This window comes from Gymnogyps californianus, chromosome 23 (genome assembly GCF_018139145.2).
Source record: "Gymnogyps californianus isolate 813 chromosome 23, ASM1813914v2, whole genome shotgun sequence".
NCBI classification, from domain to species: domain Eukaryota; kingdom Metazoa; phylum Chordata; class Aves; order Accipitriformes; family Cathartidae; genus Gymnogyps; species Gymnogyps californianus.
In genome coordinates, this window is record NC_059493.1 from 1735002 (window position 1) to 1761642 (window position 26641).

The 26641-nt window shown below is 47.3% G+C and overlaps 1 protein-coding gene across 1 annotated transcript; it reads right to left on the bottom strand.

The window, feature by feature from the left end:
- Positions 1-76: 76 nt before the first annotated feature.
- On the bottom strand, positions 77-25866 carry LOC127025241 (uncharacterized). The gene is given in 39 exon segments (XM_050910105.1): positions 77-158; positions 438-576; positions 673-826; positions 1525-1605; positions 1934-2117; positions 2444-2552; positions 3378-3545; positions 3548-3575; positions 3926-4015; positions 4315-4501; positions 5086-5222; positions 5402-5483; positions 5969-6135; positions 7132-7203; positions 7471-7536; positions 7935-8088; positions 8299-8375; positions 8504-8582; positions 9034-9095; positions 9390-9454; positions 9798-9880; positions 11813-11926; positions 12712-12839; positions 13462-13564; positions 14052-14190; positions 15891-15996; positions 16947-17027; positions 17689-17872; positions 18625-18730; positions 19259-19454; positions 19688-19780; positions 19902-20073; positions 20293-20426; positions 21205-21286; positions 22571-22740; positions 23493-23564; positions 24011-24076; positions 24864-25053; positions 25809-25866. Coding segments are annotated over 38 exon segments (4359 nt in total). The 5' UTR covers positions 25011-25053; positions 25809-25866.
- Between the last annotated feature and the right edge of the window lie 775 nt (positions 25867-26641).

The following is a 26641-nucleotide window of genomic DNA, read 5'->3' on the forward strand; positions in this document are numbered from 1 at the left end:
CCGCCCGCCCGCCCGGTAACGGCCCCGCCGCGCCCCGCACAGAGCCGCGGACACGCGGCTCGGCCCAACGCCTTTATTAGCGCCCGCGGCGCGGCCCCGGCCCCGGCTCCGGCTCCGGCCCCGGCTCCGAGCGGTCGCTGCCCTCCTCGGCGGCGGAGCTGCATGGAGACATGGAGCAGCGCCTCAGCCGCGGCCTGGCTCCGGGAGCGCCTCACCCCCCCCCCCGGGGATCACCTCAGCCCTGGGGAGTCTCCTCATATTCCCCCCGGGAATCACCCCCATACCCCCCCGAGGGAATCAACCTCAGCCCCGGGGATCACCTCAGCCCCCACCCTCCGCCAGGGATCACCTCAACCCTGCCGGGGGAACACCGTGGCCCCATCCCGCACCTCCCGTCACCCCCAGGGATCCCGTGGCAGGGAGGGCCCCCCACTCACCCCTCCATGCTTGGGGGCTGCCACCCGCAGCGCCGGCCCAGCACCCGCCGCCGGAGGACGAGGCAGACGGCCCCGGCGAGGGCAAGCAGGAGGAGGCAGGAGCCCAGCACCGGCCAGGCCGGCGTCGCGTCCTCCAGCGCTTGCCGCAGGGAGAGGCCTGGCAGGAGACAGCCCAGCTGGCAGCAGGCAGGGGCATGGGACCGCCACCCTCCCTGCCTGCACCGGGGACCCCAACCCGGCGCCTGTCCCCACCTCCGCTGTGGGTACTAACCACTGTCCGTCACGTGGAGGCCGCTGTCGACGCTTCCCCCGAAGTGGGATCCCTTCTGCAGGCAGTCGGGGGGCTTCCAGCCAGGGTGGCAGTGGCAATGTCTCTTATTATTGCACACCTGAAAAGCCCGGGGGCGGGTGGTTAAAGTTTGCCATGAATTCACGCAACGGATTCTCCTGCCCAGACCTGCATCGGTCTCGCTGCCGCTGGCCAGGCTGGGACAAGGCTACGCGCACTTATTAGCACTCTGGCGATTTAGGAAGCGTATCAGAAAAGGAACACACCATAAAGTGCAGGCTCTAATAGCCTTGACACACTGAACAAGCATAAAACATCACCCTCTTGCAAAACCCACGCGCATTTCTGTCTGATAAGCAGAAAATGGGAGCAGCTTGCCCCGGCTATCAGCGCTCCAGAGCCAGGCAGGGGTCCGGAGAGCCCAGCATCCCTCCATGCATCACAGTGCAGCTCTCCTGCTCCCTACAACCACGCAACACTTTTTATCTACACTGGCTCCGCTGCCCTCAATTCCATGTTCCTTCAGTTTTGCTTTCTTTTTTTTCCCCCTCCATAAACCAAACAAACCATCAAATTCTCCATTTCAGTGAATAAAAACTGTCATTATATTTTGATATTGGTTTTAGGACCAATAGTTTAAATGGTTTTACTCGGTGTATTAGCTGACAAGGTCATGATTTTGTAGAGTATCAGCCTAAAATGGGTCTTTGAGCACGTCCCATACAAAGCCACCGCAAATGTGTACGACAAAGCCACCCACCCTCCGCAGCACCACGCGCGCAGCGTGGAGTGACTTACACCGTGGCCGTGGCACTTCACTTTGCTGTCACAGTCATATCCCAGGACAGAATGTGGGTGACAAGTGTTGTTTATACACACCTAGGAAAAGCCACAACAGTTCCAGTTCAGCATGGCTTTACCATCGCAGCACTCAGCCCATCAGTCTTATGTCCCAAAAGGGAGTGAAAATACACTGCTTCTAAAAAAACAACAACAGTGCTTTTAAAAAGCTACAGTTAGTACCCTGGGGTTGGGTTATGTCTAATGCTTACACCATGCCAAACCTTTAATGTAACATTTGCATGTTTTTACCGTGTTTGTAAATATCGAGTACACTTATGCTGCAAAGGAGCAAGTATTTCTAAAACCTGGTTAATATTTACAATTTATATCTGGCATTTTAGATTATTATAAAATGTTTCCTCACCTTTCCATAACCACACTTTGTACCTGGCGGAACCAGAAGAGGATCCAGACTTGCTGGTGTATTCAAATAATCCAAAGATACACATAAATGCTCACGCACTCGGACGTAAAGAACAGCAGCAGCATCTGATGGAAATGGAGTGCTGTACGGGTACGTGCAGATTAACTTTCCACATCTGAGATTCCTATAAAATCAGTTTGCATAGGATGTGTATCACACACACACATGTATATGTAGGCTACCTGATGAAACACTAGAAACATTAAACAGCGCAACACAAATCTGGAGCGCTGCATGATAAGAAAAAATAAGCAGGACTGGGAAGTCCAAGAGATGATCCGTGACACAAGGAGAGACACCATACTACTAACAAGGAGAACACACACATAACTCTATTTATCGCTTCACAGATCTTACTATCAACGGGAGTCTTGGTACTTTCCTTGACTGTAAAGTCCCAATTAAATATGCATTTTTAGCGGAGCCAAGTGCCCTTTCCCTAGAGCATACCTCCAAGCACAGGACTTATAGCGCTGCCTGGGCTGGAACCCGCAGTGTCCAAATCTGTCCCGCTGACTATTGAGTTCCTCGTAACAAGCCACAGGAGCGTTTTTTGAACCTACAAGTTTAGCAATAGTATTTATTAGAAATTAAAGGAACACAAAGGGACATATTGTGGTATCTAATAACTTCTTAATTTTTCACCCTGTTCACAGCAGAACATAGATGCTGTTCACTAATTAGAGAAAATATAATACCTGTCCCTGAACTGCCAAACCCTCAGCAGTCCTGAACCCCAGAAACATGGGATTAGCAAACGGTAGGTTAGTTCGCTGATTACATTTGCTCACAGATAATAATTTGCTTTTTTGTTGTTGTTTTCTTTGTTATCTCTGAAGAACTGGGAGAACTACGTGCTTGTGCTGGGTTTGGCTACTGAAGTACATATTAACCAGAGTCAAAACTGAGCTTGAAATGCTTTCCTAAAGCTGTCTCCTTCCCTCCTCGGGTGCCCCACTCCACCCCTCTGCCCTCCTTTTGGGTACTGCACCCACCCCTCCCAGGCACCACAGTCTCTGCTCTCCCTCCTGCCCCCGAACTGCACGCACAAGGAGAAGCTGCGACACAAGGCACAAGTCTTGCACAGAGCGCTGTGCCTCATCACTCGTATCGGATACGTGCAAGTGCAGCCCCTAACAACCCGCCTGCTTCAACAGCTGCTTGAAATTGGGTTCGGGCTCATGGGGGAACTATCAAAAATGAGTTACCGACCAACCCAAACCCTCATTTCCACCAAAAGCAGGCTAAAAAGAATCAGTGAGACCGACCTGAGATCGGTGCATCAAAGAGCAAAGACACAAACTGAGCATCGTTACCACCGCGGCCACCTCCTGCGCCGGGGCAGCACCAGTAGTACCAGTACAACCAGAGCAGCCTCTGCTACCTCTCCCGTAGAGCCGCCGGCACTGCAGGTCCGGAGACTGGCAGCGTCCCTTGTAGCAGTAGCCGGTGCCGTGCTCGCAGCCGTGCCCGTCCTGCACGTACAGGTCGGGGGGGCAGGACGCGGAGGACCCGTTGCAGAACTCGGCCAGGTCACACTGCGCATCGGCGGGGGGCGGCACCGCGAGGTCTTCCGCTTGAACTGGCAGAGGAGGCAGCGAGGACTCTTCTCTCCACCCTTACGCACCCACCAGCCTCGTCCCCTCTCAGGCCCCACGCAGCCCCTCCCGGCGCTGTCCTGAGACACATCCCCGGGCCCTCGGGACCACCGCTGAGGCACTCAGCTCACCGCACGCACGTTACACTGTCCAAGACAGTTTTTCCCCAGTAACATTCCTGCCGGGGGTTTGAGGGAGCTGAGCTGGAAAGCCCTTCCCCAGGAACCTCTCCGATTGCACAGCGGTAAGTTTGTCTCCATCCTTCAGCATGGGAACATACTATTTCTCCAAAAATAAATGACGATCATGCGATAATTATAAAAACGTGCCTTACCTGACATTCATTACAACATAATCCAGAGGAACATTTCACTCCTGGCTTAAACTGACATGTTTTAGTACAGCATTTATCCTTCAAGCATGCCTGGGGACACATCACAAAACCACATTACTCTACTTTTTTGTTCCCCCAGAGGTTTTTACTGTCAGAGGTTCTCTTCTCCTTCTTCTCCCCCAAAAGCTACACTTGGGCACTATCTAGCAGAAGAAAGTGGGCAAAGCTGCCATCAGGTCGATGCCATCATAGAAATGATCTAAAACCCGACATAATCCTTCTTGGGCTAGCCTCTACTTCAGCCGTGCCCTTAGTCTCAAGGGTTCGTTATTCTAAACGTACGAACAGGACAAATGTACATATTTAGCCATAACTCCCGCAGCACCCACCTCCGCCGCCCCGCAGTCGCACTGCTCGCCGGGCTCCACGACGCCGTTGCCGCAGACGGCCGCTCTCCGGTAGGACAGCCCAGTCAAGCGGGGTCTATTGAAAAGGCACGCGCCTCCATTGTGCTTCAGGAAGGTTTCAAAGTCCCTGATGCTGCAGCTGCTAAAGGCTTTTGCCCCACTGAAACGTCTAAAATAAAGCAATTATCCATACTTGTTTGCGTTAACACATCTACCGCCGTTCACTCAAAATCTCTGTGCAATTCAAGCACTTGCTCAGATGCTGGCACAAGGCGCAATGGTCCCCTGGGTGTCTTTCAGTTCACTTGTGAAACCCGATTTTACAACTCATTATTAATAGAGACTGAGAGGCATTCAGAAATATCTCGCTTTTGGAGAGAAAAGGTCTCTTTTTTCAAATTAAGCACTGAATCACTAATTTAATTATTCTTTTTTTCCTTCTTAAAGGAATAAAAGCAGATATTTCTGATTTGTTGTAATTTTTGCAACAGAATGACATTCGTCGAGGACACCTCTGATGAGAGGACACCCCGCCATCATCCCCGCCACGCAACCGCGGCGCCGTGCACACTCGGCCAGGCTGCGGGTGACACGCGGCTGCACGAGCCGGACGGGCGCTGGCCGCGGCACCGGCCTGGCAGCTGCCGGGGACCCCGATCTCCCCCAGCGCATCCTGCCCACCCGCCCCATCTGCCCCGGCCCCCGCAGCCCCCGGGCAACGCCGCGGGCAGGGACGGGACCCGACCAACTCACAGCGCCTCCGGGCTCATGAGGCAGACGTGCCCGGGGCAGCGGCAGTCCCGGGAGTCGTCGTAGCTCAGGCCCAGGCTGCGTCCCAGCAGCTGCGCCAGCAGGACGGAGAAGGACTCCAGCGTCACGGCTTCTTGGTACTAGAGGGAGGAGAGAGCAGGGCTGCCGCCGCTGCGCCTTCCCTGCGCAGACCCCGGCAGACCCCAGCTCCGGCCACGGATGCTCCCGCCCGTCCCTGTCCCTGCCGCCCGTGGGCGAGCTCCGGCTTCACGGACACATGGGCTGGCGGGGGACAGGCGGGGGACCGGCGGCACCGTACCACGGCCACTGCGCCAGCAGCGTCTCTCTGACACCCCTTTCCCGGAGCCGTTGCGCCCACGAACGCTGCTCGGTCCCTGTACCTGAAACACACGCGCGTTCACCGGCCGTCCAGCCCGGGACGCCCTGTTGCTGTGGGGGATCCCAGGTTTGTACAGCCTGAGTCCCCCTCGGTCCCCCTGGGCTGCTCCGCTGTCCCCCGGTGCCCCCCGCCAGCCCAGGGGAGCTGCTGGCCGGGTCTGCGTGGCGGCCGGTGCCTGTGCCGAGTGCCAGGCAGGGACCAGGGCTGCAGCCGTCCCCTTGCCAGGGCAGCAGCGGAGCCTCTCCTCAGCCACGGGCTGCCGGGATGGGCGGCACAATCGCGTACGCTACATCGCCACTGAAAGGCCGGCTAGGACGTCTGTCTTGAAAGAAATACTTTCGGAATGTTAAGGAATTAGGAAATATGTAAGAAATATGTTTCTTTAAAAAAACCCACTTTTCATGGGAATCTTTATAGTTCAACTTACATTGGTTTAACTGATTTCTACCATGTAACCTTTAACGAGTAAGGAAACCTTTATCTTACACTAATAGATAAGCTATGTCATACGACCGCAGAGTGAGATATGACTGTTTCCACTGTAAAAATCGCTGTAGAAGGTCATCTGCTTCCCCTGCTGTCGATATTTTATTCTTCTCTGTCCACAGCTCCACAGAGGACAGCACAATGGTAACATTAAGAGCACTAAACATCTGAAAGCATAACAGAGGAAACGCCTGCTTCACCTACCTTTCCTTCTGAGCAAAATTACAGCTCTATACACAATAAATCATGTAGGAAAAGCCAATTGCTGTTGTCAGTCACTGAATGACATCTGTATGACAAATAGAATGAACAAACCCAAAAACCAAAAGGATATACCAAGAGGCATGAGAACAAAGCCGAATAACTTTGTAGGAAGATTTTCGGGTTTTTGTGACTAACTTGTCATTATACACATGAATCCTAACAGCACCAGTGGAGTGAAGAACAGGATTAGAAGTTGCTTATAAGCACCTGAGTGGAAACAGATTTAATTGTATGGCTGATCAGTGAGACGAGATCTGCAGCACAGAGAGGGGAACAATCTAGGCAGCCTCGAAATGTTGGACTTTGGCTGCCTTAAGGCAAACGCCCGCATTTTTGTACATCTGCATGAGACATTGCCACCACATATGGAAGGATGTTAATTTGCAGCAGATTGACGTGTCTAGAGAAAACCTCCTCGGGAAACACTTTACAGGCTATAAATGCCAGACAGCTTACTCCTGGTTCCTGTGAAATGGAAACGGGGAGGCAGGTCCTGCGAATTCCTACTCCATTCTGCTCAACAGAACTTTCCTCCATACCAACTTGTCGCAGTTCAAGACTCATCCCGAGCAGCTAACTGTAACTTTAGCACAGACCATACCACTAGTGCCGTTGCAGCTTTAAAAAAGTGTATTTTCACAGTTGCTAGGCCAAACTTTTGTATTAGCCCACTGGGACTAAACCCCTTGCCCACTTCTGATCAAGTCTGGACCAGGCTGCTGAGAAGCTAGGAGCTCCTGCCATGCCCAGCCATCACGGCCAGAACATCGTGAGCCAAGACCTGGAATTTTTTACATAACTTCCTCCTAAAACCAAAAGCAGCTGGGAAATAGGTGGCCATTACTAACGTCAAACCCCCCATCATCTTACTACAATACAAACCAGAATTTAAAACTTACGCTGTTGACTAAATTGAAGACCTGGATTATCTTCTGCGTTGCAGCATTTGTGTCTGAACCCATATAGTTGTACTGAAAAATAACCCAAGAGGACATAAGAGCAGACAAGGCATTTACCACGATGAAGCAGAACAATGTTGAAACGCTGAAATGACTGCCAACATCCAATCATGTAAATGTGAGCTACGAATTTTCATTCTTTCTTTCCTACAAAATCCACAGTACACGTAACTTTTCAAAAGGGAAAACAAATACACATAAAAGCTGAGAAATGGCACCATTTCTATGCTCACAGAAGTCAGGCAAACACAAGCGAGAAAATGACTGGCACGGACTTACCAAAGCCTTGTCCAAAACTACGTACACTTTGAAGTATTTGGGAGATCGTGCTGCAGCTGATAGTGGCTGAAAAAGAAAATGGTCTCCAATGCTACTTATTTCTATATTCTACAGCCACCTTATTCCTGAGGTTTGCTACACTGCTCAAGTGTCCATTCAAAAGCAATGCTTCGACGCTGTCTTCAAATTAGCATAAGGTAAGAAGCCATTCCGACTTCGCCATTTCTGACTTTTTTCAGAACCCGTTCTACCTTGGTGACGCCTCTCATTAGGCACCAGATGAGTAACGATCCATGCGACATCCCATCACAAGCACTCCTAACCCCCTCCATCCAGACGACACCGGACAAAGCTTCCTGCGGGATCGGACCCCTCCTTGCGTGACGGGGACATCAGCACCACCGCGAGAACAGGCACACACTCACTTCGTCATCTCCATGTGCTTTGTAGGACATCTCCTCTGCTGTCAGCCCGCCTGGCCCTCTCGCGGGGTGGCTGCTGGCCAAGAGGGAACCTGCCATCTTCTCATCACTCACTCGATACACAAAGTGCTCGAACGCAGGAGAATAACCCAGGGGCTCGATCCCGTAGCTGACGTTCTCAAACTGCAGCAAGCCCCTGCCACGGTGACGGTGCGTCATTTGTCACCGGGCATTTGCCACCGGGTGCTGGCAGCCGCGTCGGGGAGGCTGCCCCAGCCCCAGCCCCAGCCCCAGCCGCCTTCGAGCGAGGCTGCCGGGGCACCCCTGGGCTCCCCCGCGGCAAAGGCCCGGCAGCGCCCGCCGGCACTAACGGGCACGGCAGCGCGGGGAGGTGGCGGTTCGTTACCTGAGCCCCGAGCAGGTGCTGAGGGTCACTGCCGAGCTGGGGAAGCCCTCGATGTACCCCCGGTAGTGGCAGCCTCCCTACATCATGACAGAGGACAGGGAGCCCCTTCCGTGGCCGTGAAGGCAATTCCCTCACCCGTCGCCCAAACAGCAGCTCTATGCTGCAACACTTACAGTACAAAAACCCCAAAGCAATCCAAGGTTACCTTGATACGGGTTGAATCAGAATGCAAAGATCCCTTCTTATTAGACACATAAATCCTGAAATCATCAGATAAAAAGACACTACAAAAGAAAAGCATAAAGCGAAGCACTGAAAATAGTATCTCTTACCCAGTTTCTTGAGCTTATTCCAGGTCCTGCGGCCTGCACTGTTGCACTGGTGATGCCAGAGCTTCTGGCAGATCCAGAACCTGCTGGCATCAGGGCTCACGGGCACAAACATCCCTCAACCCCCCCTCCAGTCCTCTGCCACCCCTCGGCACTCGGGCGCGTGGCACACACGTACACATCCCCTGCGGGCTTTGGGACGTGCCTGCAGCGGGGCACAATCCCGGCAGCTGCAGGGCCTGGAAAGAGCCCAAGGGAGCAGCACCAGTGCCAACGCCTGCAGGCGGGGATCGCCCCGCAGCCCGGCACCGTCCCGTGCCGGGGGCAGAGCCCGTGGCCCAGCCGCCACCGCCGCCGGGGAAGAGGAGAGCAGCGGTCAGACGAGGCAACGCCAGGGCCAACTTACTGCTGCTGCAGGTGAATGGTGTACGGCCTCCCCTCTATCCTGAGGACGTAGGACACCGCGTCCTTGTGCGTGCGGAAAAGCAGAGAAAGGAAGCATTAGGAACACCGACTTTGGAAAAGCACGCTCTGAGGGCAACTACAAACGCCGAGGGCAAGCACAAGAGTTCAGTGCCTCCTCAAGCAGCAGGCACAGCCTTTGCTGTGCTGGCAGCACCGGCGTGGTGCCTCCGTTACAGCTGCCAGCACATCTGTACCCCCCCGCCCCTCCTCTGCAGCTGGAGACCCCGCTCTCCTCCGCACCCCCCCCCCCCCACTGCCCGCACGGAGCCCCCCGAAGCAACGTGCCTGCTGAGGCACCGCCTCTCCCGTCGCGTTTGCGGGCAGCCGCAGCGGGACCGTGATCTCGGACAGCGCCTGTGAGCCTGGAGCGGAGAGAGACCCGACCCGTGCGGTGCCCAGCCCGGCCCCAGCCCGGCCCCCGGCGGTGCGGGGCGGCCCCAAGGGCGGGGGGGACCGGGGGGGGGGCCCGGGCCCGGACTCACGCAGCAGCAGCAGCAGCAGCAGCGCCCGCAGCAGCAGCGGCCCCATCACCCGGCCGGTAACGGCCCCGCCGCACCGGTTCGGCCCCGCCCGCCCCGGAAAGCAGAGGCGGACGAGAACGCCTTGTACAAAACCGGCATCTTTATTGCTCGTTTGTTTCTTACAAAGGGGGTCGGTAACAGCCCTTTCGTCAGACCCCGAGGGTACGGGAGCGCCGCGCCTCACCGCGCAGAGCGGGGACGGTTCTGCAGAGCACGAAGGTTGAAAGGCGTCGGACACGGACACGGCCTCCACCTTCTCCAGACCTACTCGGGGGACAGGGATAAGCGTACACTTCAAAAAAAGAAAGTCAGTAGTCATCTTCAATAATTCAACACATGTAAAATTTGAGCTATTTCCTTTCCGTAGGATCGCTTCTAAAAACAGCACGTTCACTGCCCTACACCACCACCCTGCAAATACTGCTAAGGAGCATGCTGGAAGTATAAAAACTCTTTATCTATTAAAAGGCACCGTTTTCAGCATAGTTTTAGTTCACACATACAGCTTCAAATACAATTAAGTACATCTCTCTCTCGGATGACTTCATTCCCTGGATTCCCTCCTCCCGTCCCCACCCTCCGCACCGGGCCCACTGGAGCCGAGAGCTGCCTGGAGAGGCTCCCGCGGACATCTGCCTCTTTCAGCTGCAAAGCTAATCGCTACAGACAGACAGACAGACAGCCCCAACGGAGCAGAATACAACACAAATTAGGAAGTGATTATCTTGGAACAAACAGAAGACCCCCACAAATACCTGGTGATATTCTAGGTGACGTTTTACATATTTTAATAGTGTTATAAATCTTAGTCTAAGTTTATGGGAAATCACAGGAGTTCAAGTATTTTATTACTGCAAATGCAAACACTATATATATATATTTATATATGTATATACAGGAGAAAAGATTTTTTTTTTGGCAATATTATGGGGGATTTTACAGATTGAGTTTGTACTCGGTGGCTAGCACAAAGTGAAAAAGCCAAGCACTCTTTTCAGTACTTATTTCACTTTTAGCAGAAGTTTGTGCAACAGATTTCTATTTGTGACCACCAGCATCCAGTTTCTACCCACGGCACAACGGTATCACGATTAACAGATCTCCTCCTCGGCCAGCACACCAAATGCTAAACGCTGCTTTTCAGAAACAGTTTTAGAATCTAGTTTAGTCAGTGGTGTAGAAACGGATGGCAGTCCAACCTAACGCAAGTTAGCCTCTAAGCATCCTGACTGACACTAAAAAGCTTTGAGGATTAGGTGACAGGGCTGCATGAGTCAGCAGGTTCCTGTTTAAAGTGCTCAGAGAAGCTCAGGTGGTCTGGGCAGACAGACACCTTTTGCTTCTCAATGTTCTGCAGGGACTGCTACTCAGTCCTTAGACCCAAATTAAAACCTAAGAGCACCCCGTTTTTTAAAACCAAAATATGGCCATGTCTTTTCGTACCTTTATTTTCATTGCCCATTCATGATATTAGTGGTAATTAGTACAGGATTCTCATTCAGCAACTCACAACTACTAATTTAAAACCATTAAACTTAGTGCTCATATAGCACAGCTTAGTGTCAGTCAGCATGGAAGTAAGAATTTAAGTGCATTATTACACATCAATAAACATATATACATGCATAAACATGTTTACAATATATTTATCTTCCTCTGAAAAAGTACACTGATACCTTATTTCACTTGTGCCATTAATGTGTAAATGGATAACATTTTCCAGTCCATGCAAAATAATTTTAAATTAATTGGCCAGATTTCCTTGTTTTGAAAACGGTATGGGTTACTTCAATTCTTCACTGCACATTTAGAAAGACGGCAACAAATCAGACAATTTCATTATCAGGGCTCATCGCAGAAATAGGGGAACCCAAAGCAACTCCCAAGTGCTGTACTAAAGATGATTTAACTGCAGGCTGCTCCACTTCCAGCTGGACAGCCCTGCTGCAGTTTACAAAGCCACAATACTCAGATCTAAGAACGGGTTAGATGTTTTCAGTTCCTGTAGCTTTGGTAGAGGTATTTAGTTTAAAGTTTTACATTCCTCGTTCCAATATCTCATTTGCCTTATCCCAGGCTGCAGAAGGAAGGCTTTCCAGGATTACCATGGGCCACTCAATGCAAGAAGGATAACTGCAATTTCAGCTCTGTCTCAGTGAACAGGTCAGCTCACGTGAAGGCCCCAAAGAAGCCAAAAGCTATTTGGGAGGCAAAGGTGCCGGTCGAGAAGGAAAATACTGTCCCTGAGGTAAACGTTTTTGCTGTGATGGAGGAGGTCCCTGAGGTACACATTTCTGTTGCGGAGGCGGTGGCCTACAAGGGGGACAGAGAAGCCGTCGTCAGTCCAGGTGACTACATCCAACACGCACGTCCCTCGCCCGGCACTAGCACCGCGGCCGCTGCGGAGACTCCCCCCCGGCCAGCTACGCTGCTTCTCACAATCTCAGCTGCCACGCTGAAGGCTCATTTCGAGCACGCCATGGTCAGACTCTGCTTTCCATTGCCTGAAATCCTCAGGGAACCCCCGTTTGTTACACACCATTTTTCCCAAAACACTCTGAAGACCCCCACGAGTTTCCCACCAACACAAGCTATTCTGAAGGACTCCCTCTCGATACCTTGTGCTTTCTGGATACGCATGTTTTATGGCATAGGCATTACATCTTAGAAATACAATTAAAAAGTAAAATGAAAAATAAAGGAAAACTTTCTGTTCAGAGTTAATGAGAAATGATCCTGTACTTGGCAATAACGTTTACGAATCAGCACAATGACAGATTTTTGAGTAATTTCTTTTTAAACTGCGTATTTTGAGAAGCATTCTATTCACCTGTATGCAGGGCTAATCTGGCCCCAGAAAAGCGTTCTGAAACCTGTTAATCAAAATGTAGCCGTGACAGTGTGTAACATGAATGCTATGGGTAATAGCACTTTAGTTCTGCAGTGTGAAACGAAGAAGAAACTTCTTTCAATAAAAGGTCAGTCCTGCTTGCGTATAATACGTGATGAAATGCCCTAATGCTTACAGAGATGAAGGCAATGACAATCTATATACATCAGCGCAACTGCCAATAGTTATTTGCAATAACTCAACCAACCTTGTCGGCAGCTTCTGTGGCTGCGGCGCCTGGTATTGTGGAGATGGGTAGTAAGACTGGTGGTAAGCCTGCTGAGGATGCTGGTTAACTGGGTAAGATGGAACGGGAAAGGTATTTGGTTCCATATCCTACAAAGAAAACATAACGAGAACGTTCACAAATTTGCACTTAGGGAATTGAAATATTTGTTTCATTAGTTAAGTGACATTTAAGACCACTTGCAAACAAACCTGGAAATGTCAGAGTTGCTCTTTCCTTCTGAGAAACTCAGCAGAAAGAAGCAACAGCAGTCTGAAAAGTACTGTATTTTGGAAAAAACAGAAAGGCTGATCACAACAAGCGTTTGATTTGTTCTGCAAGCGTGCTTTGGCTAGTTATTGCATTCAGAGAGATAACTGGTCTGCAAAGGAGTGGAGCTAGGGAGCTGGCAAGGATTGCTCCCCTCCTCGGGCAGGGCGGGGGGTTCCAGTGTAAGGGAAAGGGGGTAGCAAAGCAGGTAAACTGCTTGCCAAGCCAAGCACAGCCCGCAAAAAAGCTTAAACAGTGGGAAACTGAGGAGTGCCTCCCCCACACCTTAGGAAATAATTCTCCTCTTTGCCTCTTAGCAAAGAGAAAACCTGATTTGCAGAAATGAAAAAATAAAGTAACTTTGAAGCTTTTATTAAGGCAAAAAAATATATAAACAGCCTTCATCTGTTACTTTAGAGTAACAGGTAGCAAATAAAGTAATGAAAAGTGGATCGTTCCTACCATGGGAACACCTCTTGGAGCATAAGGCATGCCGTGTGAAAAGCCTCTGTGGTGGTAGTCTCTCGGTTCGGTTTCTGTTCTAGGAGGTGGTGACTGAAGTGACCTGAAATCCAATTGATAGGGACTGTGTGAGCGTATAATCTTGACAGAATGGCTATGCAGGCTATGAATCCAAGCACTTCAAACCCATTAGATGGATTTATACTATCTTAGCACATATCAAATCTCAGGAAGACAGTATTTGCCACATATCTAATAAACAACATAACCCTTTTTCTGTTTAGGACTATGACAGCTTCATTTTGCCACTTTATACTAAAGATGGGACCCAAAAATATAAAACCCATCACCAATGCACAGCAACAAATGTAATGGTAAAAAGAAAGTTCTCTGCTCCCTCAGTTTAAGATGAATTTATCTTTTCTGTCATTGCCCGGAGCAACCTACATGTGTCATTTGATGCAGGGGCCTTTGCCTGACATCTTGGGACTGGAATATACCTCCATACTTTGGCATTGGCTTGTGTAAACAAGTGTCTATGGACTACTTCAAAAGGGCAGAGGAGGAGGTAAAAAGAAGACTATACTTACGAATGGCAGCGTGACATTAATCTTCTACAGCATCGCTTCAGCCTGTCTCTTTTTGCAAATGCCAGAGCAGCAGCTATAAGGAGTGGGAGGACCAGGAAAAAAAATACCAGCAGCCCATTTCTCAGCGAGGTGTCTTTGTCTGATGGGGACAAAACGACGGAGAAGAAAAAAAGTATTACATGGTGTTACCACCACTTGACTCACTGCAGCAGTGAATATTTGGTAGATTGGTTCTACAACTATTTTCCATTTTTCATAGAAGAAAAAACTAAAGAATCTAATAAGACTGCAAGATATATGCCCAAATATATTCTTTTCTGATTATCTTTTCACAGGGATTGTCTGGTCAAAGATGAAAGAACTGTATGTGCCATGATACCCTGGGCTATAGTATATTGAATTACTAGATCAATACCTAATTTTTCTTCCACTACATCACTGTGAAGATCTTGTGAGCTCAACTGAAACAGAGGAAAGCAGAGCTTCTGCCCTTTGGTCTGATCCTAAATCTTCCTCTTCTCCTACCATTGTTTGCTGTAGGCAAAGAACTCAGGTTCTTAACAATATCTACATTTTTATATGCAGCAAATTTCTCCAATGCAGGCTGTACAAAAAAAGCCTTTCCCTTTTTTTGTCTGATGATTTGAAGCATCTGTCCATGCTCCAATGTGATTGTCCAGTCTGTTATTGCATCAACATAGTGTCTAGCTTCTCCCCAAACCCACACCATCTTATGAAAAACAGTCTTCAGGATCATTCTTGCAGATCATGGAAGGGACAACATCAATCCCATCTTTATATACTCCACACAGGCATTGCACAAGTTTTCTCCAAATTATAGCTTGGATTTGGCTTCCTATTTCATCTTCAAACTGTCCGTGAGAAAAGTAAGCTTCACAGCCTCTTTCAGTTCGCTTTCTCACGTGCATGAACTGTGCTCCCCTGCCCCAGGCACCATTTTCCCACTCTTCACATTCAAACATAGATACATATATCTTCCAAGTACATAGATACATCATCTTGCCACGTCAAACATTGACCTAGTACCCTTCCTGGGGGAAAGACTACATAAAAAACCCCCACAAAATTCCCTCCCCAACCCATCTTTTCCCTCCACAAAAAAGGGGCAAACCAGAAGTCTGCAAACAACATAGTGTCACAAACCTCCGTATCTCCCCGTTTCTTTGTTGCGTACCTCTCTTCTAGACTGTAAGTTGTTTGGGGCAGGGACTACATTTGTATTTACTACCAAACAAAGCATGCTGTCTGCACTTAAATAATAAACATTAATAAAATAGTGGCTTGTCAACATGTGTTGCCCTAGACCACCTCGGCCAGATGTTAGTCCTGACTGCACTGCAGGTGCACATGCAACTACCCGCAGATACCAGAACAGAGCAGCCACCCATCTCTGCCACCACTGCTAGAAGCAGCATGTCCTCGTGGAGATGCAGGTTCACATCCATGGATCTGCACCCACATCCTCGGCCAAATTTCATGTTTTGTTTGGATCTAAGAATGGAAGGGGCTTCAGTTCCCAGCTTGGATACAGAGAAGTCCAAGAAGATCTTGGTCCAAGGTGGCAGAAATCCCCTGAAGGCAATTAAACCAGCCCAGTTTCTTTACAGATCCCCAGCACCCAAAGAGAGAAGTGCAACACCTTGAGCCCAAAACCTTAACTAGAATTGTTTGCAAACGAAACCTGGTGAAGAGCCAACCGCCAGCACTTCAGCCACCAGAAGTCAGCTGCTTCAGAGCAGTCAGGCACTCTGCGCTCAGCCCAGCACCACCCTCAGCGAGACAGGCCCACAGCCCTGGAGATGCCGTACAACTACTTGCCATTATAAGGAGGTCCGCTGTCCAGACTTCCTCCGTAGCCTTTGGTATCGCAGTAAGGAGGGGCCCAGCCTGCTGCACAGTGACAGTTCCTGTTGTTATTGCACACCTGTATTTGAACAACACAAACATCACAATAAGGTCTATTTAGTAACTTAAGTTTCCACATATTTAAAAGCCGCATGCAGTAGCCATGACCATCTATTCTGTCCCTTCCGTATCACTCAGCCTGGAAGACTGTAACGGGCAACTCCCACGCCAATTCTAAATAGTCCTTGGCCAGGCATCTCAAGATTTCACATGACTGAGCAAGCACAGCATTGTTCAGGATGAGCTTCCAAAGATTAGCTATCCCAATGGCTTAAAGAGCATGGTTTTTTCTTTTTCTTTTTCTTTTTTTGTGAGATGCAGAGTTTCAAATTACATTAGTAATACTGGAATTGGGAATTCTTCTTGCCTGGCAAAAAAATATCATCTTAAGAGCTTTTGCCAAAGATTTTTTTGATACTGTTATAGGCTCTCTTGCCCAGAGACATTTTATAGAGAGTTTTACAGTTAAACCAAACAGAAGAATTAAGTTACTATCCACCATTTTAAAACTTGCTCAACTTACATAACTTCGGTCCAATTTTTGCTGACTGTTAATGGCACTTTTCTCAGTAACAGTACCGAAAACCAGCTTTTTATAGCAAAACCCATCCTCAAAAACCCCACAGAATATTTTTAATCACTGCATCTAGCATCATGATTACTTTATTCCACATTAGTTACAGCCTTAAACAGAGAAGGGCAAAAGACTTCCTAGGTGCAAAAATGACTAGTATATAGACACTATTGATTAAGCACAATTACAGTGTACCTGGCTCAAACTGGGACCTTTGATAAAAAAAGCTCTGTTTATATATTTGCATGGTCATTGGCTCTAAAAATCTAGTATTCTCGTAATAAAGATGTCAGAGGGCGTCATGTAGAAATACTGCCAGTTATACCAAAACTTACAGACTTAGTGTTCATCGTAAGTGGACTATCAGTAGGAGCGGAGGCTCTTGCTCTACCTACCCCGTGTCCGTGACACTGCTTCTCCACGTCACAGTCGTAGTTCAGAACAGAGGCACTCACACACTGGAAGTGCCTGCAGATCTAGGGGCATTGAGAGATGCGCACAAATGAAGCAAGATGGCATTTCCCTGACCTACCCCTTCCTCCCCCGCCTGCCTGCTCCACAGCACACGGCTCTGCAGCCACTCTGTGCTCACTGACCACAAAGCAAGTCTCATACTCTTACGTGATGAACCCCAACTCTACAGAAACCCGTCTGTTCTACAAAAGGCTTCTCAGTATGGGGTCTGAACTGTCACTGGAAGTCTTTTGTCTCTAGTCTGAATGTAAAGGAACAGCAATTAAATTGTGCACAGTAAGGATATGTGGAATGTGCATTCCTCTGCTGGGGCTAAGCTTCTAGGCTTTTTAGTTCAGTTGGATTTTAATTGAAAGTTGTCTTAAAGGCATTTGTCTGTGCCTAGCTCTTCCTGCTCATTGACGGAGCAAAGATTCTGGCTCTCAACAAACTTAATTTCTTTTGCTTCGTCTATAAATGAAAGGCTCATTACATTTTTTATGCACATGCACTGCAGTACTAGGCAGTGTGGGGAACCAAAGGACTCGCTCAGTTTTGCGGTAACTACAGGCATCAAAAAAATTAATGGCCATAAATATTCATGAAACAATGCAGCTGAAAATTTTATTAGCATGAAAAGCCCGAATTATTACTTTAAGAAATCACTTTTTAATTGTTAATTACCTTTCCAGTATCACATTTGGTGCCTTCATTCACCATTCCTGGGTCTGGGACATCAGAGCCTAGCTGGAAATCTACACCCCAGCACGTGGTGCCTCTAATGGGAGTCTGGATAATAGCAGGCTTAATTCCAAAAACAGGCATAGTTTTCACATTTTCACATTGCAGCTTCCCACACATGGCATTCCTACAACATCAACACATGAATACTGTAGTGACACTTGAATTTATTCTCAGAAAAAGACTATCATGCATTTGATATGATCTTTTCTTTCTACTGGAAGACACTACTTGGAAATAAAATGGAGGCAACTCGCCAAACAAAATTGAGCTGGGCTTCATTTCAGTGCTGCAAGAGTATGGATTTATCCCTTCTTTTAAGCTGTTGGGATCTTTACATTAAAGAAAACATGATGATTTGCTACTCGTTTTTCTGTATGTGAACGCTTTAGGATAAGAACAATCAATGATGGGAGATGTGGAACACACTCTCCCTGCCATAGCCCCACATCTGAACACATGACGCACAGATCCCCTGAAGCCACAGAACACCGCACACACGGGAAACTGCAGCACGAGCCCGAAAGCTTCAAACCCAGCTACAGAAGAATTGCCTGAACACTCAAACTCATTTCAACTATTATGTGCAAGAGTTAAAGCCAGACAATCTGAACCAAAAGTCAATAAAACCTACAACTGAGTAAGTGTGGGGGCTTCAAGTGCTAATAAAAGCTTCAGAAATTAGGATAAAACACATCTTTTCTATGCTATCTCACTGTCGCTTCAGTATGATGCATACATGTCAATAAGGTTAGATTATGTGACAACATGTCTCTCCCCAGTGCACCTGCTAAAACACCCCAAACTAATACTACATCACCCAAATAAGGATTCTCAATGATACATTTAGGAACTTCTTGAGCACTGGGCTCAACTCACCAGCTGGAACATTTCTTGTAGTCATGGCCATGGAAACCACAGTTGCCAAATCTGTCACCCTTGGAATTCACTTCAGCAAAACAAATGTTGGGGGCTGCTTTGGCTTCTGCAAACAACAACCCACCCCCCAGACAGAGGAACCAAGTTAAATAGGGACAGAAACATCTCATATCATCGTGTCTCCTTTACCCAGAGCAATTATCCTGCTACACCTAGTATGTTCCATGCAGCACAGAGAGCTTAAGAACTCGATCAAAACAATAAAGAGGTGAAAACGTCAGCACTATAAGGCTCCAAGTTTAAAAAGAGAGAGAGAAAAATAGTCACTTAACATTGAGTGAATTATATCATTTGATATTTCTTCATGGCTTCTTTACAGCCCTATACTCCAGAAGCCCCACTGTAACAGGAATGATCAGTGCAAGACAATTACTACTTGAATCACCAGCACAGCATTAAAGGCAACAAAGGACGAATGTGTGAAGGCTAAGCCATAAATACCACTATTCCAAATCCTTTGCCAAAGCCAGATGGTCTTTGTTACAGTAAAACCAGTAAATATATTTTAAATAAACTTAGTGTATTCTTTTAGCTACGTCTCCTAGAAAAATTGTAACACTGTGCTCTTCCTTACTTGAGCCAAAAATATCCTGACACTGTGCATCGTAGTACTGGCAAATGCCATTGTAACAGTAGGCTTCCTCGTTGTGGCACGGGTGACCGTTCTGAACGGTGAAGTCCGGCTGGCAGAACTGGGACGTGCCATTGCAATACTCTGGAAGGTCACACTCGTTGTTACTTGCCCGACACTCGGTTCCTCCAGGAAGGAGCTGAAGAGAGAGGGGAGGGGGAAACTGCATCAGAAAATAGAAACCTTACAGCAGAGACGAACACTGCACCCGACCCACAATATGCCCCCCAAAAAAGGGCACTGATCTGAAGCCCCCGGCGGGTGCTGTGTACATGCAGGACAATTCCCTCTCACAGATGCACAGGCTAGGCCAATCTCTCCTTTTCTCAGCCACTGAAGAACACTTCCATATAACACGTTTGAGTCTCTGACCTGGCAGTTTTTACAGCAGTCGCCATAAGCACATTCAGCACCGGATCGGAGTCTGCAAGTACCTGGTTCACAGCAAGGATCACTTTCACATTCCTGAAAACAGAAGTGCTGTGAATGTCAAGAAATCGCACCCTCCGCCATGCACAGTCCCCTCTCCAGTGAGGCTCACGCAAGGCTACCCTGGCAGCATTTGTAAGACCCACAAGCTACTAACCTTTGGTGAACCACAGTCACACTCCTCCCCAGCATCTACCAGCCTGTTCCCACAGTACGGGACGCTATAGGTTTCATCAGGCTTGGGAACGTTGAGCAGGCAGCTTCCACCTTTGTTGAGAGTTAGTTTCTCAAAGTCTTCTGCGCTGCAGCTGCTGAAGTTCCTCGATCCCCTGCCACAGAGAACATGAGCTTATCGTTACACTAAGCCAACCCACAAGCATTCGCTCAGTTTGTAGAGCAAGGGTAACATTTGCTTTCCCCATGAGCTGCAAGCGTGACATGACTCTTTGCAAGAGTACTTTGAAGATGAAAGCAGCCTGTAAAAACTAAGCGCATGGGTGGGGCGTTTTGACCCTCGGAAAATGCCTTCGCTCTTGTGAGTTACTTACGACGCTCCAGAGCTCATAATGCAACTGCTTGCTCCGCAGTGACAGACGCGTTCATCATCATGGTTCATCCCCAGATTATGTCCCAGTTCATGAGCCATAATTGATGCAAACATCTGTATACTGATTCTTCCGAACTGCACAAGAACAAAACAGAAGAAAATTAGCGGACAGCTTATATTGAGAAAGTCAGTGTTTACTTATGTGCCAAAAAGACACTTCTGTCATTCTGTCTCTACATTAACAGGATTCTCAGACCAACTCTGCCTGCTTTCCAACCAAGTACATGTCATTTGCTTAGTAATAAGAGCCCTTAGATAAACATATTTGGGACACTACCTAAGAACCTCTACTTTCCAGTGCAGCTGCAACATTAACACAAAAACTAAAGTTCTCCACACCAGCCCAAATCTCCTTAAATATGCAAACTCCAATTCCAGTACTTCTGTCACTAGTCCAAGAAAACAAGATTGCTGGGAGCGCCAGTTATCCGAGATCAGCAATTCAGTTCATTAACACTCTGCAATTTCACATAAAGAGGGCAGTCAACCGGCATTGCTCTAGGAGCTCACGACTGTGCAGGTCAAGCAGACACCAGAGGACAGATCTGAGAACATCCACAGCTCCCACATACTTCGAAGGCAGGGGTGCTTAAAATGTCAGCAGAGAAATCCTGTCCCTTTTTCATGAGTGCTGCACACTGAGGAAAGGGGAGGCTGAGCAGAGGATGCAGAAGACTACAGAAAAGTTGTGATTCAGATACCACGGAAGTGCCAGAAACGGTTGGGGACCACATAAAAGGCCCCACTAAGCCACTTCAGCTTTGTTATTAAAGATTCTGCACTTCCAGGAAGAATTCTGGAGTGCAAAACTCTTATCCTGATCCCATTCACAGTATCACTAAAGATATCTCACCACATTAATGCCTCCTGCATGGCTCTTGGAGCACACTGTTCCAACATAGGCCATTCCAGCTGTGCCACCAAACCCCTTCTTCCTATAGTCATGGGGAGAAAAAGGAAAGGCAATCATCCCGACCACACAGACACACGATACTGCCAACAGCACAGCCCATCCGTACAGCCACTCAATACATCACTTCTGCTTGTGGGGCACAAAATCCGGCTTTTCCAGCTTTCCAACGCTAACAAAGGAGCACTGCTAGGAGCGCTACTATTGACTGTGGGTATGAATGTACCAATTCAGCTTTATCTTTCTGTTCATGGTTCTTTTATTCTTTTAAATTAAGACAAGAGCTTGCAGATAAAGTCGGCCTCTTCCGTATCTTCCTGCTAAATATAAACAGCTAAATGGTCCACCCTTAAAATCATTTGTTTTAATTGGCTGTTAGCTGCCTTTCTACTATTGCCAAACTCCATAGATTTCTTTCCTTGTCAACTTCCTTCTCATTACTCTCTTATTTTGTTTCTACACAGTTCTCAAAGCTTAAGTGCAACAGCACAATGCACTACATTTTACTTCATATAAAAGAATTTTAAAAATGAGTATTTTTTCAGCCATTTCACCCTCATCACCTGAACGGTGCTGTTCTGCCTCGGAGGAGAAGAGGCTCCCAGCTCCTGCGGGAAGGGGAGCTACCGCTTTGCACAAGGGCAGGCTGGGCTGTTGCCCCGTGCGAAGCGTGCTCTCGCCTCTGCCCTTTCTGTACGTTGGGCAGTGACTTCCTAAGGACTGCGCTATCTGCGGGAGCGGGAAGTGCACAGGGGCAGGCGTCCTGGAAGCGGGGCAGAGACGACAGCTCAGGAAGCTCTGTGCTAGCTTAAGGCAGTAGGGACGGACAGATTAACGTCACGTGTCAAAGCTCAAACCACGCAGCTAGCTTCTGGATACCAACTGCAGAAACAACTTTTTCTCCATTAAAATGCAATGCTTTGCACCAGGTTTATGCTTATTTTCAAGTAAAGAAGCCCTAGATTACAAGTCTAACCGGTGTACAACCTGACAAAGGATTATCTGAATGGAAGCTTTATACAATACAACACAACATAGAACATTGCAGGACATATGGGACAGGAAAAAAAAAAATAAATTGTTATTTAGCAATATACCCGCCAGAGAGGACACTGAATTCAAGGACCACAGAAACCTTCTTAAAAATGCTTAAGTTGACTTGGAACGTTTTCACGAGTACATAAACCACAGCAGATTGCACTGGGTTCTCTGCTGAAATACAATGGCTACTTTTGATACTAGAGCACGGCTGAGCAGACAGGAATAGAATAAGCTTCTTAAGAGTCAAAGGGAGGGGACTGCAACTCACAGAACAAACTGGGCACTGTCATGTCTTCGGCGCAAAACAAGATTCTTCTCTCGCCACTGTACAAAATTTGCCAGCACATCACCAGCACCTCCGTCTGTGCTAATAATGTTTTCATACTTCCAAATCTCTAGACCAACCAGCACAATGCGGATGTTCAACATGATGTACATCTGAGGAGGAAAAAAAAAAAATGGAGAAATATTTCTGAAGACCTTCACATAAGAACAAGTGGTCTGGCATTATGTATCTTATTGCAAGAATCTACTTCTTCTGTTTGGGTTTGGTTTTTTGTTTTGGTTTTGGTTTTTTTTTTCTTTTAAATTTAGTACACAATTCAAATCACCAGAATGCATTTTCCCTGTGATTCAGACTTTCGTTAGCTACAGGATCAATGAGAAAATCCAAAACAGAAATAAAAAGGAGTCTCAATCCTGACAAATAGCATCGTCTGAAACAGTCAAGTTGAAAGACAAGTTTTTTCTCTAACCTTGACAAATACTTAAGAATTGCAATAATCGCAACAATCTGTCCTGTCTCTCACTGTATGTAGCACAGGTTGGAAGAGTTCCCTAAATTAATTCTCAAGTATGATGACTGCAGATGAATTTAGAGGTGGAAAAGCTTTCATAGTGATGCATTCACAAAAGCCCACTGTCAATAAATACTGCCATCGCTTTGCAGCCCCTGCTCCTCTGGCAGTCCTCCAGCACAATGTGCAGGCGCAACTCTGAGCTCTATCAGTCACCAACATGATGGCCGAGGGAACAGGTTTAGTTCCTGGCTTCATAAAAACCTTTATTTCATTCTCACCACAGTGGTAACAGAACGGACTCCAAGGTGGAAGTTTACAAAAGTAAACAGAGCTGCAGGGCTGCTGCACACAGCATCATTCCCACTTACACTCAGTGTAGCTTTAACTTACACTGTCAAGGAAGTTTGCCAGTTGCACCATGTGTTCTCTTACTTCTGTTTCACTCTTCCCAAAATCTTCAAACTGCAAGACAAAGAAACTTAGTCACGAAGAGATGAAGACAAGAGTTAGAAAAAGGAACAAAACATTTTAAGACTAGTAACATGAAAAACATTTTTGTCTGGCTCCAAATCTCCTGTCAAGAAGATGCTAATCAAGACAGCAACATCTTCATTGCTATTGCTCAACAGCTCAATATTCAAGAGAAAACAGCAAAGGCAGTTTTTGCCACGTGTTTTCCTTACATTATTAGATTCCTTGCTGATAGAAACTCTCCGTGTCTGACAGTTTACTCTTTCCCTGAAGACTGTTGCACAGAACATGTGTATTCAGTTTTAGGTTAGCACATTTGCATAACCTTGGCTAAAGAGTCAGTGTCTTTCAACAATCCATTTGGGAGTAACGAAGACTGAGGGCTTTTCAAGCCATCTCCTGGGGAGAAGGCAGGGAAAGTGACACACAATCCCTACCTTTTCTTTATCCACAACTATGAACAGCTCCACGTATCTTGTTTGATGTAGGACCGCTCTCTTTCTCTGCGGAAAAAAGTTTTAGACAACTTCAATTTTATTAATTCAAGTGTAAACAAAAAAAAACCATGACTTTGTCATATTTCACTTGATACAACTAGTGGTTTGAGACACACACCCAAAGCACACTGTGCCAAGACAAAAACAAGCCAAAACCAAGAAGTGTAATCCAATGCAATGACAATTTCTCTGTAAGTGTTTTACACTAAAATTTACCTGCACAAAGATTTCCCGTGTTTCAAAAGCAAGGGACCTTTTTACTTTTCACACAGGTTTCTTTGGAAAGACAGCATACACTTTTTATAAAGGAGCAGAAAGATACTAACAAGCAAATGCCAACAACCTTGAAGTGAAACACAATGTTTTTCATACTCCTGCTTTTACTGCAATCTTGTTCCTGTACAGCCAGTCTTTAAAGGACAAGGGGGACCTTCACACCAAACTGTTATTCTGATGGTTAGGATAATGCAATAAACAGCACAATATTCTCCTGGCTTCTGATGCAATACTTTGTCAACGAGCCTCTCCAATGCGGGTAGTGTTCCTGCCCTTTAAAGCCCCAAAAAGCTCTGCTAGCCACTCGACTCTCACTGCTGTGTGCAGAAGCAGAAGGAAATTGCAACTGCTTTGTTGAAGCAATTGAATTTTTCAGCAGTGTATAAAGCCCTCTCAATCAGAAACCTTTAGGTATGTGTTAAACCCCAGGAAATCTGATAAGCTGCTTCCATATTCTTAGCGGAACGCTCACAAAACGCATTATAGGGGACTGTGGAGAAAACAGCGGAGTACTTACTCGCAGTAGCTGAGTCATACTGGGATGGTGATTTTCCTCTGTATGTTCCCCTTCATAGTCTTCAGTGGCTACTCCACACATCGTGGGCTCTTTCTTCACATTATCCAATCGATATAAAATGTGTTTAGAGCCAGAAGAGGAATCCATGGGCTCAATTCCATAGGTGATGTTCCCTATTGTCACCAAACCCCTAAAATATGGTAGTGCGTGAGAAATTCTTGCATTAAACACGGAGGACAGTTACCCAGATTTTTAGAGTAAAACAAAGGAACAATTATTCTTTGATAACTAAAGGCATGTCTATATCTCAGTCCTTGCAAAACAGCATGCTTCATTTCAAGCCTGAAAGCAGCCTTTCACTGGATAGGGCCTTCACAATTACAGCAAATTAAACATTTTTGTAAGACTTTGCAATGCTCAAAAAATTAAGTCACAGGACTTAAACAGAAATGCTTTAGTTCAATTACTATTGCCACTTTGGTGTCTGGCATGGCACTGCAAAAAATCAAAGTCCCAAAAGATATGGAAATTAGCCCAAAGCAAAAAAATTTCCAATCAAATTTGATGTGCATAAGCTTTAGGGCCAATTTTGTAAAATTTGCAGACTCGTGTTTGACTTTCCATTTTTGCACTATGTACAGTTCTTTGTAGTGACCATCTATCCAAATCAGAAAATAAGCCAAAATTTGTGTCAAAGAACAACTTACTGTACTCTGATAACAAATTGCAACTTATTTAATGGTATTTCAAATATCTATTAACTACATGAACAAAAGATACCACAGAAGAGACTGCACAAAGGCATACACTATTGCAGCTTGGCCCCAGTCAATGAATCCCCGCCTGGCTGAACAGTAGCTAAAAACAGGGCAAGAATTTTGTTTCAGGTTCAGCGAGCCGCGAGACTCACGTGACAACAGGGACACAAAAGACGAGCTGTGCTACCTGAGCCCCGAGCAAGTGCTGACAGCAACCACAGAATCCAGGGTCCCCTCCACGTATCCCTGATAATGGCAGTGATCCTACACGGGAAAACAAGGGCGCATTACACACATATTCCACGCATATCTGCACACCCAGCGTGATCTCTGTTCGCGTAATTGCTAAGCCTGCCACTGACTGGCAGTAGTTACAACTTGAGAACAGAATATGCTTTAAGTTAAAATTTACCACATGCCTTTTATCTACAGTCTATAGCTTCAAACATGCCTCTAGCTCTACCACAATGGAACAGCGTTTCCTTCACTAATGTACATCTAAAAATTTCCTCACCTGCCTTAGTACCACAAGGACTTACACATACAAAGCTAACCAAGATGCCAGGGCCAGAGCAGTCCAACTGGATCCCCACCTCCCTGTCCTGTAAAGCAGATGCTCTTCACAACTCGATGAGGCCAGCAGTTCATGACACATTTCAGTTTAAAATCCCACCTGCCCACTCAGTCATTCTACCTGAAGCCAGATTCAGAGCTGGTGCTGCTAACATGTTATAAATACCAGGCAAGCAGGGCTCAGAAGCATTATCTAGCAACTGGATTTCTTAACTTGACCGTAAGCCATCCTACTCTTAAGTTCTGTCCTCCACCCTGCCTCAAATATTTCGAGGCCAGCCCCTCCCTACCGATTTGGGCCAAATCACCATTCAGTCTTCTAGAAAACAGTCCTGCAGAATGTTTGGCTTGTACGTAACCTCTCTCCAGCAAGAAGAGGGCGAACGCCTGCTATCCTCACCAACAGGCGCTGTGCTGCCCGAACTTTTTGGTTGCGCAGTACATCCC